The sequence below is a fragment of the Anabrus simplex genome, chromosome 11, assembly GCF_040414725.1.
Source record: "Anabrus simplex isolate iqAnaSimp1 chromosome 11, ASM4041472v1, whole genome shotgun sequence".
NCBI classification, from domain to species: Eukaryota; Metazoa; Arthropoda; class Insecta; order Orthoptera; family Tettigoniidae; genus Anabrus; species Anabrus simplex.
The window spans coordinates 133,123,426-133,143,260 of NC_090275.1; the positions used below are offsets into that span (position 1 = coordinate 133,123,426).

The window sequence follows — 19,835 nt, forward strand, 5'->3', positions numbered from 1 at the left end:
CTGTAGTAGAAACAGCAAAGGAATGCCTAGGAACAACTGTGTGTAAAGATGGGAAAAGGCGAACATCTTGGTGGAATGATGAAGTGAGAGCAGCCTGTAAACGTAAAAAGAAGGCTTATCAGAAGTGGCTCCAAACAAGGGCCGAGGCAGACAGGGATTTGTACATAGATGAAAGAAACAGAGCGAAACAAATAGTTGTTGAATCCAAAAAGAAGTCGTGGGAAGATTTTGGTAATAACCTGGAAAGGCTAGGTCAAGCAGCAGGGAAACCTTTCTGGACAGTAATAAAGAATCTTAGGAAGGGAGGGAAAAAGGAAATGAACAGTGTTTTGAGTAATTCAGGTGAACTCAGAACAGATCCCAGAGAATCACTGGAGAGGTGGAGGGAATATTTTGAACATCTTCTCAATGTAAAAGGAAATCATCATGGTGGTGTTGCAAACAGTCAAGCTCATGGGGAGGAGGAAAATGATGTTGGTGAAATTATGCTTGAGGAAGTGGAAAGGATAGTAAATAAACTCCATTGTCATAAGGCAGCAGGAATAGATGAAATTAGACCTGAAATGGTGAAGTATAGTGGGAAGGCAGGGATGAAATGGCTTCATAGAGTAGTCAAATTAGCGTGGAGTGTTGGTAAGGTACCTTCAGATTGGACAAAAGCAGTAATTGCACCTATCTATAAGCAAGGGAACAGGAAGGATTGCAACAACTATCAAGGTATCTCATTGATTAGTATACCAGGCAAAGTATTCACAGGCATCTTGGAAGGGAGGGTGCGATCAGTCGTTGAGAGGAAATTGGATGAAAACCAGTGTGGTTTCAGACCACAGAGAGGCTGTCAGGATCAGATTTTCAGTATGCGCCAGGTAATGAAAAATGCTACGAGAGGAATAGGCAGTTGTGTTTATGTTTCGTAGATCTAGAGAAAGCATATGACAGGGTACCGAGGAAAAAGATGTTCGCTATACTGGGGGACTATGGAATTAAAGGTAGATTATTAAAATCAATCAAAGGCATTTATGTTGACAATTGGGCTTCAGTGAGAATTGATGGTAGAATGAGTTCTTGGTTCAGGGTACTTACAGGGGTTAGACAAGGCTGTAATCTTTCACCTTTGCTGTTTGTAGTTTACATGGATCATATGCTGAAAGGTATAAAATGGCAGGGAGGGATTCAGTTAGGTGGAAATGTAGTAAGCAGCCTGGCCTATGCTGACAACTTGGTCTTAATGGCAGACTGTGCCGAAAGCCTGCAGTCTAATATCTTGGAACTTGAAAATAGGTGCAATGAGTATGGTATGAAAATTAGCCTCTCGAAGACTAAATTGATGTCAGTAGGTAAGAAATCCAACAGAATTGAATGTCAGATTGGTGATACAAAGCTAGAACAGGTCGATAATTTCAAGTATTTAGGTTGTGTGTTTTCCCAGGATGGTAATATAGTAAGTGAAATTGAATCAAGGTGTAGTAAAGCTAATGCAGTGAGCTCGCAGTTGCGATCAGCAGTATTCTGTAAGAAGGAAGTCAGCTCTCAGACGAAACTATCTGTACATCGGTCTGTTTTCAGACCAAATTTGCTTTATGGGAGCGAAAGCTGGGTGGACTCAGGATATCTTATTCAGAAGTTAGAAGTAACAGACATGAAAGTGGCAAGAATGATTGCTGGTACAAACAGGTGGGAACAATGGCAGGAGGAAACTCGGAATGAGGAGATAAAGGCTAATTTAGGAATGAACTCGATGGATGAAGCTGTACGCATAAACCGGCTTCGGTGGTGGGGTCATGTGAGGCGAATGGAGGAGGATAGATTACCTAGGAGAATAATGGACTCTGTTATGGAGGGTAAGAGAAGTAGAGGGAGACCAAGACGACGATGGTTAGATTCTGTTTCTAACGATTTAAAGATAAGAGGTATAGAACTAAATGAGGCCACAACACTAGCTGCAAATCGAGGATTGTGGCGACATTTAGTAAATTCTCAGAGGCTTGCAGACTGAACGCTGAAAGGCATAACAGTCTATAATGATAATGTATGTATGTATGTATGTTTTAATTTTTTTAGCCAACATGGGACTACTTAGGTTTACGGAGGTTTTCTTCTTTTTGTCAGCCCAATACTGTTTCATTCTTTCTGCTTCTAGAATCACTCTTCCTATTCTCTGCTTGTTGATTTTTGTTTGTAGTCTAGTGTGTTTATCTTTCAATATGTTGAGTGTATTTGTTTTGTATTTTAAACCTTCTATTCTAATATGCAACTCTCTCATGTCTTCTTTAAGTTCTGTGATCTACCTAATATTATTCTTACTCTTACCATGACGAACATAAGAACCAAGTGTGATGACTCATTGAGTTCAGGCGCGCCCCGCCAGGCAGTGCTAGAGTGTGGTAGCTCCACAATACCTATCAGCTGGTCTTAGGAATGGTGACACAGGAAACGTATTACTCCGTAACTGATAAGTATATACACTGTCTTTTATATAAAAAAAAAATGAGAGATTACAATTAAAATACCATGGCAGAGAACAATGGAAAAATATCATACACGGAAATAACAGCTACGACCTTCATCACATGTCGAGAAAAGCACAAGTTACTCGTGCGTACATAGCATATTAAAAAAAACACCCATGAACTATTTAAAGGTAATACTCTACTTACCATCTCAGTTTGTCGGTTACTGGACTTTCGGAAGCTTGCGTGTAGCTTTGGCGGATGTTCGAGATTGTAAATCTCGCCGGATTTATTTCGTTCTGAAGAAAATCGGCACTTCAGATAATGATAAACAAGTCTGGGGATTATATCCATAACATGTTGAAGACAACAGCCAGCACCTGAAGGATCAACTGAAATTTTGTCTATAGAATCGATACAATCAAAAAATATTTCGCTCCACATCGATTTTGAGTTCAGTTTTTCACTAATTACTTTCTCGGCCTGGAAAAGAATATCACATATACTTTTCGAAGGGCGCGTTAAAAACACTTCATTATTGCTTGAACTGTAGTCTTTTATTTCGGAGAGAACTGAAAATGTACTTTGATTATTATCACGTAGAGAATGGGCAATGGGCGAACACTTAATAAATTTAGAAGAGTGCTTAACAACGTACCCAGCCAAATGGTACACTAAACACTTCTCAATCGAAGAGTTTCGAACAGCGCTATCAAATTCAGGTGCAGAGCTTTCCCAGTCTTCGATATTTACTGCTTCTTGAACCACGATTTTTTGCTTAATGGTGGAAGTTTCCACTGATTGTTTCACTGTCTCATTATGCATTTCCACATTCCGGGCTAACATACGCATCTGATTTACATACGAGGTCAAGATCGTCTCCCGTTTAGGTTCGCAATTTCCTCCTACATTTAAAGCCTGCTTTATAGGGACGTAGACACATTGAAGTAGATGCAAATGAAGGAAATCTATTGTCGATGGATGATCATCTGAACTGAAAGAACGCATAATTCCGAAGTGCCGTTCCAAGGGATCCTGGGTGAGCTTTCCTGTTAACACATACTTATAACCTCTTTCCCAAAGCCATTCACACATTTCCAAAGTACTCTGTAGGGTTACCATAAGTGATTCCAAGGTTCTGTTGGAGGCAAAGGTGTTATTAGTAGATCTCAGAGTTTGAAGAAAATTAACAAGAGCTGTATGAGGTGAACCTCTACGAAGAGCCTGAGAAGGGATGAATGCATTTAGTGCATCAGTAACAATATTTATATCACTGGTAAATGTTTCAGTGTCCTTACTACCTTGTAATCCTGCCAGTCCCATTTCGCGGTAAATTTCATACCTTTGGCAACACTGTCACTAAAAAGTTGGAAGGCAAGCCTAGCATTCATTCTCTGGAACGATGATGGGTCTAAATGAGCAAGTGTCAGCTTGGGGCAGGCTCTAAGCCCAGCATATCCTGATAGATCTTCTTTGAACAGTTCCCTATAGAAATTGAAATTAATGATTTTGTCGTTATAGTGAAGTTCTACACTATCATGAAAGTGGTTTCTTATACATTTCAATACATGCACGAAGTCAGAGAAAGCCCAGATCTTTCCTTTAACATCTGCAGGATTAATGATGTGAGGTTGTAGAGAACTTGTTTTGCCACTGATTCCTAACGATTTCCAGGCCTTTTTATTTGTCTGACTACCATCACAAGTAAATCCAACTACCCTCGCCCCAGCCTCTTCTAACTGCAAAATCACCTGTATTAGAATTTTTGCGAGAATGTCTCCTGGAGTAGCATTTCTGCATGCATAAACAGCAACTGGTTGCACCCAGTTATGCATAAAAGGTACGAAAATGAACACTAGAGCGTGATTTGCAAGCAAGTTCTTCTGGAGGTCTGGCGTGTGTTCACCTAAATCAACTAATCATCTATTTTATGGGAAAAACTATTGAATTGGATTTCTTCTCTTAGCTTAACCTCATCAAAAATAACAACACCATAACGTGAATTATCATTTTCATCCTTAAGAAAATCTGAAATAGCATTTATGCTATGCGAATTAACTCCATAAGGGCACTTAAGCCCTTTACAAAGTTTTCTCAAGTGACTTTCTGAGGGCAGAGGCAAGAGGTTATGTCGCCGACAATGACGGATTTCGGTGATTTTATTCTCAACAATAAACTCTCTAAAATGAATTCATTGCTATACCTCATTCCATTAGAAGATTTCACCTGGCATTTCGTAAGCAAGGTATCGATTATCATCTTTTCCTTCTTACTAAGGTGTTCGTTATCTCTATAATTAAATTCCTGTGTATTTCTAACCTGCTTCTCCAGTAAATTAATTCTCGATTTTGCTGAGTTTAGACTGGATCTAGCTCGAATTAAATTTCGATTAGCATTTTTTAGGCGCCTTTTGAGCGATAATATTGTCTTTTCGGCATCAGAAAGCACACTAGAATAACCCAAATTTTTATCAACATTAGACTGACCTTTTAATTCTCCATTCGCTGCTACACTCTCGTCTTCAATCTTCTTTCTTCTTCTCCTAGAGGTGTCTAGATTCTTTTTCATGTTGGGAGTTTCACAGGACTTAATCTCACTTGAAAGGTATTTCGGCAAATTAGGGAAAATGTGAGGCACTGCTCCTGGACGTAATTTCCATCTGTCACGAGGCATAACCACTTTTTCACCATTCACTATAAAGTTGTCTGATTTTACTATCAAATCGTCAGAGAAATGAAGTTGACAAATTCTACTACTACGCTTTAACACAGTATTCTTTCGTGGAATAGCTCTGGCCCATTTTTCAAATTTATTTCTATCCTTCGGTGGTGAAAAGAATCTTATACCATTAACTACTCTACCATAGCCTGACTTACAGCCAGGCACAAAACAGTACGGCATGTTGAACTATTAATTTAATCAGGCCACATAACACACGTGATTTAAGTGCACAACACACAGTGAACTAAGTTTAGGAACTGAAAGCAAAGGAAATTCAACTTGTTGACTTGAAATATCTCGCACAACAACATCTCCCGCACTTTTCAACACATGGTTTGCCGGTTTACTGAAGCACGTGTTGGACACCGACGTTTGCAGTGCTCTCAGTGGCGGGTCCACAAACTACCACACTATAACAGTTGAGTCATCACTTGGTTCTTATATTCGTCATGCTCTTACTCTTCCATAATTTTTCTATTATTTTTCTACAGGCTCTATTTTCTGGTGACTGTATTAGATGCACTAAGAATGATATAGTGTAACCTCGATTATCCATTCCCGGAACCTACGTTTTCCCGGATCGTGCGTTCAAATTACGTGGTCCCTTGAGCATCGTAATTAAATCATGTTGTAAAAATCCCACATTATCCGTTCCTCGAAGAATCGATTTCCCGGATCAACCGTCCAGAAATTTCAGTCCCATCAACGCAAAATACTCAATCAGGCGTTTTTCAATAAACTGTACCTCACGAAAGGACAACTATGGCATATTTATGGATCTTGGCGTTAATAATTAGAGCAAGTACTGTACTGCAGTGAACTTGCATAAGGGACCATCTTCGGGTGGTATTGTTTAGAGAATCTCGGGAATTATAAAGTGGAGAGTGGCCGATAGCTCTACTTGAAGACGGAACGAGTTTCGTTAAATGTTCGCACTTATAAAACGTTCACATTATGTCCAGAGTTAGATGTTTATATTTTTAATTTTTTCGATTGTATTGCCAAACGGGTTTTCTGCACTTTCCTCAGGGCACTGTTTAGTAACTGGGCTTTCAGGGAGGAATTGAAACTGCTCGTTCTTAACACAAATCTAGCACAAACCTAGTATTTTAATATTATCGTATACGATTATGTTATCGAGACCAGAACAGATGTTGCACCTTACATACAAAAAGCCATGGGAGGTCTTGGGATTGCCTGTTACTGTTTTGGTCCTAATATAAGCCGGGGAATCTTACGTTTTCATGTTAAAAGTAAAAAACTGCAATTGTTTTATTTGTGCACGTTACCTGTACAAAATAAATAGTTTGTATCATTTCCAACTCGTACTGACATGTGCAGCAAGCGCGCTTTCCAGCTGAGCCCAAGGTCACGAATAACGGTAATTTCTGAAGTTTTGATGATATATTTTTTCTCTTTCCAATTACCATAATTTCTGGATTAGTGACGGGCAGAATTGAATATAATGCATTCGAGAACTTCTGAGAATCAATACTTACCTTCGAAACCGTTCTCGAGTTCAACATAACCTTTAAAAGTTGATGTAGGCCTAATTTATGTGGTACAATGCAAGAATTCCAGAAACTGACTCTGGACCAGAGACCAAATTACAATGGAAGATTAAGAAAAGAAGGGATATCACCATCATGCTGGGCACTTTTGTATCTAATGTGCTTTATTTTATTAGATGAGAGAATTAAAAACTACTTGTGGTCGATTGTCATTTGGCCTGACGTAATTATTTTTTTTGAAGAGTTTGGCTAATCAAAGTTTCTGAACTGAAAGAAGTTTTCACGGGAAACTGAATATAAAGTATCGAGAATTTTAACTCGCGTACCGGTAATTCATATTTGATGCTGGTTTCGCGGTCTAACTTGCCTGCCTCTCATCCGGAGGGCCCGGATTCGATTCCTGGCCAGGTTAGGCATTTTTACCTAGATATAAGGGCTGGTTCCGGGTCCACTCAGCCTGCGTGATTAACTTTAATCGAGGAGCTATCTAATGGTGAGATGGCAACCACGGTCTAGAGAGCCAGGAATAACGGCCGAAAGGACTCATCACACTGACCATGCGTCTCGTCATAATCTGCAAGCCTTCGAGCTGAGCAGCGCGGTCACTTGGCAAGCAAAGGCCCATTGGGGCTGTAGTTTGGTTTGGTTTAAGAGTGTTGTAAGATTATAATTATACATATTTCATTTTTGTGATGTTTAGTCAAATTGGTGATAGCTTTCTTTCATTCCCGGATTTTCCGTTTTTCCCGTGTTGTACGTTTTATTTTAAAGGTCCCTCTTAAAAACGGAGAATCGAGGTTCCACTGTATTTGTTTCTTTTTCATTGTGATAGTCACAGGTTCTATTCTTTAAAAACTGTCTCATTGGAAGCTAGTTGTCTGACTCGTTGGCTGAATGGTCGACATACTGGCCTTCGGATCATAGGATCCTAGGTTTGATTCGTGGCCGGGTTGGGGATTTTAGCCATCATTGGTTAATTCCAATGGCCTGGGGGCTGGGTGTTTGTGCTGTCCCCAACATCCCTGCAACTCACACACCACACATAACACTATCCTCCACCACAATAACACGCAGTTACCTACACTTGGCAGATGATGCCCACCCTCATTGGAGGGTCTGCCTTACTTGGCTAGAAATAGCCACACGAAATTTAATTATTAAATTGGAGGCTAGTCTCCAGACTCCATTTACTTGATAATTTTTATTTAAACATGTTCTCACTATTCTCCTTTCTAACTTGAGTACTCTATCTATTGCAACTGTGTTTGTTGTTTTGAATAATGTTTCACATGCATAAGTAATTTGTGGCTGGGTGACTGTTTTGTAGTGTTTCAGTTTGGTTGCTATTGAGAGACACTTTTTATTATTTGTATTCTTCGTAACATGCCGTGCTGTAACCAGTCTATCTATTCTATTTTTGCCATGCTGGCTACTCGTTTAGGTTATATGTGATTATTTCACTTAAACATTTAAATTTTTCTACAGATTATATTTCTTGGTCTCCCAGCTTATTTTTGTTTGCAAGCGGAAGTTAAGTTAGCGTAATTTCTGTTCTTTCAAATGAAATTTTCAAACCAATATTTTGAGCTATTTCCTGTAAATATTTTATTTGTAGTTTTGTTTCCTGAATATTATTGGCCAGGAGAGCTAGATCATCAGCAAATCCTAGACAGTTCAAATGTATGTTATCCTTCTGTGATCCAATTTTTATATTTTTGGAGTTGTTCTTGTACCAATCCCTCATAACGTACTCTAGTGTACAGTTAAAAAGAAGAGGTGCCAATCTGTCACCCTGTCTTAAACCAGTTGTTACCAAGAATGGTTCAGAAAGTTCTCCTCTGAACTTAATTTTAGAAATTGTATTAGTTAGAGTAAGTTCAATCAATTTGATTAGCTTTGGGTGAAGTGCAAAATATCTTAACATTTTTAATAATGGTGGTCTGTGGATGGAGTCGTAAGCTTTCTTGAGATCTATAAACGTTATTGAAAGGGGCTTGTTTTGTTTTTCTGTAATATGCCATGGCTAGCTTCAAAGTTATTATTTGTTCAGAGCAGCTTCTCCAAGGTCTGAAGCCTCCCTGGTATTCACCTAACTCTTGATCAAGTTGTTTTTTAATCCGTCCTCTCTTATCTGACCTAATCACTTTTATTCTAGGGCGTCCAATTGGTCTTTGTCCCGGAACAATCCTTTTAAAATACATCCTTGGTGTTGGAGTCGCCTGCATCCACTTAACGTGTCTTGCAACACCCAGCCTTTCTTCCATGGCCAGGTTGACCTGCAGGTCTCCTCATATCTGATCATTCCTAATTCTGTCGTTGTTTATTCTAAGGAACTTCCATTTCAACAGCTTGCAGTTGTATGATGCAACTCTTCAGACTATATGTCATGACGGGCAGGAGATAAGTCTTAAACAGGGTCTATTTAGTCCTCTGAGGAACTTCCTTGGCTCATATTGTGTTCCGTACTTGATGGAAGAATGATATTGTACTCCCCAGATATTTAAAGGTATTCACACATTCAATCTTCTCTCCCTTGAGGGTGAGGTTACCTACTAAGTTGACACTGCTTTGCTCTTGTTCACAGTTAATTTATAGTCTTTAAAATTGGTATTCCAAAGATCCAGTTTCCTCTGCACATCTCTCTGTTTCTCCCCAAATGGCAAAAACAAATGGATTGAGATCTTCCTTGTCTATTTCTTTGAGTTCCACGAGTGACATGAAGAGCAATGAGGAAAGACTCCTCTTGTTTCCATCTCCTACTTGCACAACCATCATACAACATCTGAACTTTTTTAATTAGTGCTTCTGGGATCTTATGTTTTTCTAACATTCCTCTCTCCACCCTGTCATATGCTTTTTCCAAATCCAAAAACTCTATTATCAAGTCCTTTCCTTTTTCCCCAAATTTTTCCATTAGCTGCCTGAGTGAAAAAATTAGGTCTGTGGTTCCTCTGTTTCTTCTGAATCCATGTTGTTCCTCTTTGAATTGATTCTGAAGGCAGTGTGACAAAAGGGTGATGCCTCTGTAATTGGTGCACTTCTTTCTGCTTCTTTTATTAAACAATTCCTTTTTTCCAATCATCTGGCAACTTGTTCTCTTTCCATATATAGTAAAACCTCATTCATTTGAAGTCGTTGGGACTAAAAAATCGGACTTCGAATTACGTGATTTCAAATTAACTGCCAATTCGCAATTCAGAAGTACCAACCCTTGCCGCGTTACAAAATATTCTAATGCCCGTTACTGCACGAGTTAACCTTGATTCACAGTTTATACCTTTCAGATGCCATGAAAAAAAGAACTATTTCCAAAATGTATCCAAGAAGGTGCATTTACAGCATTCAAATAATGCGCTTGGATATCTCACTGACAAACATAACCTCGCGTAACGAAAGAAAGAAAAAGAAAGAACAAAGCACGATTCAAAGACGAGGGGAAATCTATGCTGGCTCCCATGTGCAAGTGCTTTATTCATTGGTTTACTATACTGTATGCATTTTAGATGCCTTGTATTTACACAGAAAGTACCTGATGCCCTTAAAATCAAACTTTCCTATGTGACTATCCGTGTACGATTTCCCGCCATGGCACTTCTCTCGTACTTCAGAAATGTAAACACTCGCCGCGTCACAAAGTATTCTAAGACCCATTAATACATGCAATCACCTCGATTCACAGTTTAAATCTTTCAAATGCCATGGAAAAAACTATTTCCGAGATGTATCCAACAAGGTGCATTTACAATGTTCAAATAATGCACTTGGATAAATCACTGACAAACATAACCTCACGCAACGAAAGAAAAAAAACAATTCAAAGACGAGGATAAATTATGTTGGTTCCCCTGTGCAAATGCATTATTTTTTGGATTTCTGTACTGGATGAATTTTTAGATGCTTTGTACTGGCATGGAAAGTGCCCAACGCCCTTACAACATTGTGGCTGATTGAACTTTCCTATGACGAGGGGATAAAGTTTCTCGCTTCCATGTGCATTGCAGTGCGCTGCAATGACCCCCCATCCCCCACCCTTGTACGATTCCCTGGCTGGCACTTTCTCCTTTAAAACCATAAGACCATTTGGGCTCGCATTAAAATATTGACTATGTCAAAAGAGTGAAGGGAGTGGTTAGGTTGTAAGTCAAAGATCCTTAGTTTTTCAATTAGTTCAGTGGTATTTTTAATGGACTTACGGCAAGAAAGTGATAGTTTTAGCCAGGAAACTTTGGACAAATTGAGAGGCTTTATACAGAGGACTAGGCCTATAGTTAATAATAGGGCAGATGGCAGTGTTGGCCTTATGGATCTTTAGGAGGGCTTTAGCTGTAGATAGACCCGGGTTCATATTTAAAAGCTTAGATTTCTCGTGGTCCGTAAAAAAAAAAAAAAATGTTATTCTTCAAGGGTTGTTTTAAATGTTGCTGAATTCTTTAAGTTGGGTCTTTCTTAATTATTGAAAAGATGCTGTTGTTAAAAAATTCCTTAGTTTTTGAGATACAGTCAGTTTATTCATTATAACTGTGGTATTACCTTTATCAGCTTTAGTGATTCTTAGGTCATTATTACTGATTTTCTTTTTCAGTTTGGCGAATTGTTTATGTTCCGAAATCAACCTATTGTCATTAAGATTAATGGAGGTGAATCTTTTATTTACATTGTCAGAGGTAAAGATTCTGTCTAATTTTCGTTTTAGTTCGAATTTGAGTTTGTCATATTGTTCTAGCGGCATTTTGTTGATGGCGGCTTCAGAGTCAATAACTAAATTTGTGGCTATATTTATTTGGTTCATATTTGGACAGTGGTGTTTTGGGCCTTTCGATAGACAATACGGCTGATGATGACTCCTAGATGGGTCGAAACTAGTACCGTGTAATTTGTAATTTTGTGAATATATTGTAGTATTGAAAAGGTGGAAACGTTTACGTTGTTATTATTATTACTTATATATTATTCTCAGTTCAATACGGACCAAAAACATGAAATTCATAACCATCAAAAATTTAATGGTTACAATAGGTCCGTTATAGAACAGATAATCAATAAATTCAGACACTTACCTAAGACCACTCTTACTAAAGAAAAATCCAAAGCCGCCACTTCTTCCACCTTTACTTTCAACAAAGATGTCTTACAAATTTACCAATTTCTTCAAAAAATATAACGTAAAAATATTCTTCAGAACAAATACAGGACTTCTGAAATTCTACACAATTCCCCATCAGTTAATGTATTCAACACTTTTTCAAAGTCCGGAACCTACAGATTAAAGTGCAACGAATGCAATACCACATACATGGGACAGACAGGACGCAGTTTTACGACTAGGTATTCGGAGCATATCAATGCTCTAAAATATAATACGTCAACATATTTCTGACTAACATGAAGTTTACCGACATTGAACACGATTTAGACATCCTTCAAATGGCTAATAAAGGGCCTCTCATCAAGATAATTGAAAATTGTTTATCCATTTTGATCAATCCTAACGTCAACTTAAATGAAATTTCTGGAAAGCCTAACATCCTGTTCGATCTCATAATTAACAGGTTTAAAAATATCAGAATTCTGAATACAAGCGTGATCTTCCAAGCCATGCGCAATACGCATCCCCGTCAGTTACCCTCACTTCCTCATCCCTCCGCTCCACCTTAGCCCTACTCCCCTGCTTTCGCTCCTCCACTTTCCCCCTGCCTTCCCTTTACTCTCCCTTCCCCTCCACTACTCGGCCTCTGTTATTGCTCTCTTCATTAGCCCAGCTCCACTCCTTTCAACAACTGTGCCAACATGCTGCTCAAGGTGAGTTCACCTCCCTTCCCTTGACTTTCATTTCGTCTATGTAAAAATTTTATCATATCTAATTTGGCTTTCAATCTTTTCACGATTCGATATCGAAGTGGGAATCATAACATTGGTTCGAAATAAGATCTTGACATGACTGCATTGTTTGTTTTGTAACCACCTGAGTTAAGTCTGTTGATTAGCACAGATTAGGAGAACAGTTTCTTTTTAACAAGACTAAAGATACACCTTATGACTATTTCCTTGTGTATCAAGACTTAGCAACTGGGTTACCTTCTCAGATTTTATAGAATTTTACTTTATGTTAGATGCACCATGCTCTCATCATTTTAACTTATTGTATTACAATTTATCATTTGTCATTGTAGGTGCTGTCATTGTTTTATGATTTGCTCAATTGATTCATTGGCTGATGATGATGCGTAATGTGCGTCGAAACTAGTACCAATCATGTATCTAACTCGCATCAATAAACTGTCATTGTATTGAAAAGGTAGATCCTTAACATTTTCAATTTACTGTAATACCAGTTCAATAGGAACATAATGAAGTTTCTAACTTTTAATGAGATTATGAGGTGTCGTGTAGACCAGGGCACTGGATTAGGCATCACCAAGGATGGTACGAACTCAGGATGGAAATCTCTGTCACAGATGTGAAACACTGGCTCAATTTCTGGGTTCTTGCCCCTATGGCGAAACTCACATGATAAGATCACTTGACTGCACAAGTACTCAATGGTAAAAACTTCTGTATACATGAAGAAGCCCAAAGTTTGTCTACGACGGGCAGTATGAGATGAACTTCATTATTGAGCACCACATTGCTCCACCATACTGTTCTGCAGAAACAAGTACCAGGTCAACGACATTGAGGTTGGGGCTCATGGCACTATATCTGCCTTGTTCATGAAATTTTGGAAAAAGTTCGAGTTGTCTGTGAACAGCACTGAAAGCATAGTTACCACCATCATACGTGGATCTGTAAATTCTGAGATCTCACTTGTTCGAACCTTCGTAATTTAAAGACTGTTCTACCACTATATTTATGTAAGATATGTTTTATTCCTGTTATATTTGTTTATGCATAGTTTAAATTTTGTATTGTTTTTACAAGATGACATACTTAAAGTTTGCAAATTAATTGACAGTGGTGACAAGAAAGTTATTATTTAAACATTTCAAGACATTACGTTGTCAGTGGTGTTTAATATTAGTAGTATTCACACAAGATAGATGGTGATCTCAAAGAGACACATTTGGAGATTTAGATAATAGTGTTAGGGATGTTTAAATTGTGTAAATGATGTTAATGAGGCAGAATTAATGATTTATAGATGTAACAAGTCCAAAATATTTTGATGTTTTACCGCTGAAAAAGAGAGCTTTTGGGGTTCTCAAAACATGTATGGTTGAGAGTAAAATAAATTGTTAAATATTGACAATGCAGAATAAGTATTATATATTGCATGTAAGATTACGTTGAAGTCAATACGGGCATAATTAATTGACCACTATGGTTAGAATAATTAATACCAAGTTTGATGAAGAAGTCGTGAAATGACAATTTGGTGTTCCTTGCCTCAGAAGAGGCTCGGTCTAAAGTTCTAGAAAGAGTGCACACCAGCAAAAAGACATCCGAAGGGCTCGGAACTTAAGCCTCTCTATCCACCACTCTTCTCTTCTCTCACTCTCGTCCAGTTCCCTTCCCTTGATGCTCTTCTTTCAGCCATTTGTCCCCCGGTCTTCCTCTAGGTCTCCTTCCCTTCAGTTCCATTTCTAACATCTTCCTTGGTATCCTCTCTTCTCCCATTCTCTTAACATGTCCATACCACTGCAGCCTTGATTTTTTTATCTTTGTAAAATTGTTCCTGTACTGTTTCCTCATATTAGTAGATCATATGGAACCAGCGCTGCTTTCCTTCGTCTCTCCCCAATGGTCTGTATAGCTCGTAGTGAGTTGTTTGGTACTGAACAAGAGTATCATTTTTAACATACTAATGATAAAGTGATTTTCTAGTTCCAGATGTCATTTTTAAAGAAGTTGCAGTTGTGGGCAGACGTGTTTCTTTCCCGAGGACACAGAGCACTTTGACGTGGCAACAACCCATGTCATTACTGTTTGGAAGTTGTATCTCTGTAATGTTATGTATGATCAACTATTGCTGCCCCATTTAGGTCATTATGGCGACGAATCGAGCCGACACGTTGGATCCTGCTCTTCTCCGGCCGGGTCGTTTGGACAGGAAGATAGAGTTTCCTTTACCAGATAGACGACAGAAGCGACTTGTGTTCTCTACCATCACGTCCAAGATGAACCTGAGCGAAGAGGTAGACCTAGAGGATTACGTCGCTCGTCCCGACCGCATCTCTGGTGCTGATATCAACGCCATATGCCAAGAGGTAACGTAATAACATATCAAAGAGGGGAAAATGGAATGGATCCTTTGTTTTAATTTGCAACATATTTTCAATCTTGAAAATACTAAATTGGTCTAGCAAGTTTCTAGTCTTTGCTTCAAAGGATATTCGACTATTTAAAAAAAAGGTCACATTTGAAATATATACTTTGTTCATAAAGAAAATTTTTTCACAGTACACATGAAACTCTTTCTGTGTACACACAGTACAGATTCTCCATTAATTGCTTACGTAGTCTTGATGATTTCAAAGATGTTTGAAATTTACCAATTCCAAGGCCTAATTCCTCTTCTTATTTGTCCCAATTTGTGTCTTGAATTCCAACTTTGTCTTCATATCTTTCTTACTCCACTCAAGTTTATTCGTCTGCTAATGTCATCACCGCTTAGTCAAGCAGCTCATCTCGTTACTCCCACCACAAAGATTGCAACTATTTGGTTGTTAGAAATTACCCAGAACAAATCGTGCAGCTCTCATCCTCACCAGTGACTACAACTCATAAATACCCTGAAAAGATGTGTAACCTCGTACTTTTCCTACTTACAAGTAGGCAACCCTCCTCTCTTAACACTAATAGAATGTAGGTATTGCTAAAAGGAAGGAAAGGCTACGAAAATGAACGAATAGTAGTTGCTCTCCCAGATCTGCCTTTTTTTTCAGGTCATAATGAATGACAAAATAGTTTCTTACTGCTTACCATTACATCCTTGAGGGTGTGATACCTCTCGAAGCATGTAGAGGGATGGAGTCCTGGCTTCTTGTTACATGTCTTGCAAAAATATACAGTGCATTTCCTCCTTCTGGGTGCCTGGCAGTCACTGCAAACCGCCACAGTTCTTATTTTGGCACTGCCCCAGGAAGTGCAGAAGCCCATTTAGTCTCTCTTCTTGCTGCATGCTCGCAGATGGCCTCCTTATTTTGACTTTATTTCTGGTTGATCTGACAAGGTCTCTTATCGTATGTTTCCTGAATGTCTTATGTTACTATTTTCTTTACTGCTCAGTATCATGCACAATATTGAAAACAATGAAACTGTTTAAAACACAAACTTCCAACAGCCAGAAAAACATTTTTCTCCACCATTTCAGTGATTTCCTGCAAAAATTGTAGCTTGAAGTATAGTGGTCTGCACGTCAATTGGTCCCATTTTCTTTGTGTATTCCACAATTGCCTTAGGTTTCTCAATGTTACACTTCTCAATTCTGATTGTTTGCTGCACAGTCTGTGTGCCAGCAGCATGACATCAATACAGTTCTTTCATCATGCTATGCAAGTGCCATAATTGATTCATCTTTTCCAAAGTCACAACTTCATTCTTTTTCATTTTTGTTTTCTGTCTGAACTCTTCTGTTTGATTTCACAGTTCTTGTCAGATCAATTTGATTTCTTAGTAATTCTTGAGCTAATGGCACGCTACTGTAATAATGAAATCCAGAGCCATCTGACCTTACTAGAAGTTCAGTACATAAATGGCAAGTCTTGCCTATCTAAACCTCTTCTTGTAACCTGGCCATAATATGGCATTCCCCTTTTAGTAGGCTTCCGAGGATTGTATGTCTTGAAAGCTATCCTGCCCTTGAAAGATACAGTACTTTCAATGACGACCACATTGTAATCAAAATCAACTTTCAACCTATTGGGTCGTGTTACGTGTTGAAGAGACGTTAAGTACAGAACAAAAATGGCCAACTGGACACCAGTGGGTCGAAATACAGTACTTTCGTCTACTGCCACATGGTCTAGAAACTTTGTCTTCAGGTGTGACACTATATTTCCTACCTTTTTTTTTTTTTTCTAATCATCTCGTTACTTCCTTGTGGGCTACTGGAACCTACATGCAACATCACAAGAAAAAACAGTAGGGTAGAAAGGTGCATGGTCCAACCATTCTTTTGAGAAATAATCTTTTATATCTGGTTTTGGATTTAAACCCATATTCAAAATCACACCAAAATAGGCTTTCATTTCATTTACGGTTACCTCTTGCCAGTTATTTCAAATTGAATGTTTCTGCAGTATCTTATAGGCTATCTTCTCAGCAGCATTGCGATTACAATTACATGAATTAATTCATCAGTAAAAAATAACCAAAAGAAATCTGGTACTGGCCTACCATGACACAAACATCCATTACTACTTACGTTATATGTTTGCTGTTTGATGTTGCTCGTGGTACTGTTCAGTTTCCTCCAACCCCCTCTAGGGACACCATGACCTTGACGTTGGTGTGGGGGCTTGAGTGCTTGTTGATCCCGAGGGCTATGCCAGCTCAGGGTTACCCATGCTGGATTGGCCTCGGTGTAGGGCCAGACTAACAAGGTGTCCCCCGAGTTGCCTGAGAGGTGTCTATGCTCTTTAGATTTCATAACTATTTCTACCCTTCTATACTCACATTCTTAAATTTCTTTCCTCTTCCTGTCCAGCCAACCTCTCAGCCTCGGGTAGAATAGGATAGTATGGAGGTTTTATCCTCCCCCAATTGCAAGTTTCAGGTCGTGGCGAGGTGATGCATGGCTACTGGGAGAGTAGTTCCTAGCGACCCCCCTCCAGATACCGGGCGCCCTCTAGAGTATATAGCCTTGCCTTCGGTACGTCAGGGCTCTGCCGAAGGTCGACCTTTTATATCCCGGGTACTCGTGTGACATGTATAGTTTTTGAGTTTGATTTTGGTTTTAATTCTTCGAAGGCTGCAGGCCTTAAAACTGCGTCTTTAAATTGTACCGCAAAGAAACGTAAACGCTTCAACAGAGCCGATGATTTGTTCAATAGGGAAACGTCTGAGGAAAATCTGCCTCGATTCCTGGTTGCCTCCAGAGTCGATGGACAGAGCTTCCTTCCAGAAAATCCGTTTCTAATCAGTAATGCTGTGGAGGATATTGTTGGTGGAGAGGTTGATGAGATGCGGAAGCTACGAGACGGCTCCATACTTATCAAGACTAATACGGTTGTACAGAGTAAGAGGTTACTGGAAGCTACAACGTTCGGACCAGCACCTGTTAAGGTGGAAAAGCACAAGTCCCTGAACTCCATTAAAGGAGTCATCTTTCACAGGGACTTGGTGAAAGCCTCTGATGATGATCTCATCCGAAGCCTTGCACGTCGGGGTGTTTCCGACGTCAAGAGGCATGTTACAAGTGACTATTCTCAGGATCCCCGAAGAAGACCGGCAACCAATCTGCTGATGTCAAGAGGCATGTCGGAGCTAATCTTCACGACACAGGTGCTTTCATACTTGCCTTTGACAAACAGACACTGCCCGAACGAATTAAAGTTTCAATGTATACGCCGACAGTTCGACCGTATATTCCAGCACCTATGCCCTATTACAACTGCCAACGGTTTGGTCACACATCACCGCGCTGCCAAGGCTCAGCAACCTGTGGGGAATGTGGAAAAGGGGCACATACCGGTGTAGAATGCACACCACCACCCGTGTGTGTAAACTGCACAGGTGAGCATGCCCCACGATCCAAGAATTGTCCTATATTCAAGGAAGAAAAGAAGATCCAGGAGATTAAGACACTGAATAAACTATCTTATCCAGATGCCCGGAGGAAATTTAAATCAATGGCACCTCCGGAATTCTCCATCTCCTTTGCTGAGAAGGCAGCGAAAGTACCAATAACACCAACAAGTTTTGTAGCAACCGCTCCGGAGAAACCATCAACTATCAAGCAGACAGTTCCTCACAGCATCCAGTAACCAAGAAAAGAGAGAACAAATCCCAACAAAAGCATCGGTAAGCAAGTTATTGCCAAACAATTCTGGCAAGATCACTTCTCAGACACCTTCGGCTGGAAAGTCCTCTAGTTCAAATGCGGGGGGAACGACTTCTCCAAATATGGCTGGGAAACCTTCTTCCAGCCTTCCTACCAAAGCACAGGTCAAGAAGGAGGAGAAAGGGAAGCCACAGCGCTCCCCTAAGAAGTTGGAGAAGAAGTCTTCTCCAACCCCATCGGGGATCACAGGATCCCCGAAGAAGACCGGCAACCAATCTGCTGATTCTCCTTCAAAGAATAAGGAAACGGCGGGTAAAAACGTGAGGCCCCGATGGTCTCATGTTCGATCCCTTTCTAGGGAACTCAATTCTCCCAGGAAGAAGGCCCACCGTTCAAAATCAGAGAGCACGCCATCTACGGAGGGCTCAGCCTCCAAGTCACCCCCAGCTGGGGACACAATGGAGACTGAAGCCATTATTATTGTAGATGGTGACGATGACATAACGGACACCGACAAAGACGGCGGAAATTGGCAGGTAGCTGATAGAAAGAAGGGCAAGCAATTGTCCTAATTTCCTAACGCTACCTATCCACATAATGGCACTATTACAGTGGAACTGCAGTAGTTATCACTGTCGCCTAGCTGAGTTACGTCAATTGATATCCGTCCATGCGGCCTCCATAGTCTGTCTACAGGAATCTCGTTTGAGACCTGGACATGACACGACACGACTATGAGAGGATATCGTCTTTATTCCAAAGATAGATTAGCTGTGGATGGCGCGGCAACTGGGGGCGTTTGTACCCTAGTTCGCTCCGACATCTTCAGTGAAGAAGTACCGCTCCGTACTCAGCTAGATGCAGTTGCAGTTCGCACTCCGTTGCCAGTAATGACAACGGTGTGCAACGTGTACTTTCCACTGGACTACGATCTTGAAACGCATGTACTACAAGATTTGATCTCTCAGTTGCCTCCTCCTTTCCTCATGCTGGGAGATGTGAATGCCTGTAACACACTATTGGGTTCTCCGTCTTCCTGTGCTAGGGGGAGGATGCTCGAGCGACTGATCAATCTGTTTGATCTTTGTGTGCTTAATACAGGGGAACCGACACACTTCAGCAGCGCACTTGGCACATTCTCACACCTGGATGTCACGTTGTGCAGCCGTGCGCTAGTTCCCGTGCTACGATGGCAAGTACACGATGACCTCT

The 19,835-nt window shown here is 39.9% G+C and overlaps 1 protein-coding gene across 1 annotated transcript in view; it reads left to right on the forward strand.

The window, feature by feature from the left end:
* LOC136883565 (26S proteasome regulatory subunit 6B) overlaps positions 1-19,835 on the forward strand; it is a 92,148-nt gene that overhangs the window by 68,226 nt on the left and 4,087 nt on the right. The window contains exon 7 of the mRNA XM_067155947.2: positions 14,662-14,886. Coding sequence (XP_067012048.1) covers positions 14,662-14,886 — 225 coding nt within the window. The remainder of the gene's footprint in view (positions 1-14,661; positions 14,887-19,835) is intronic.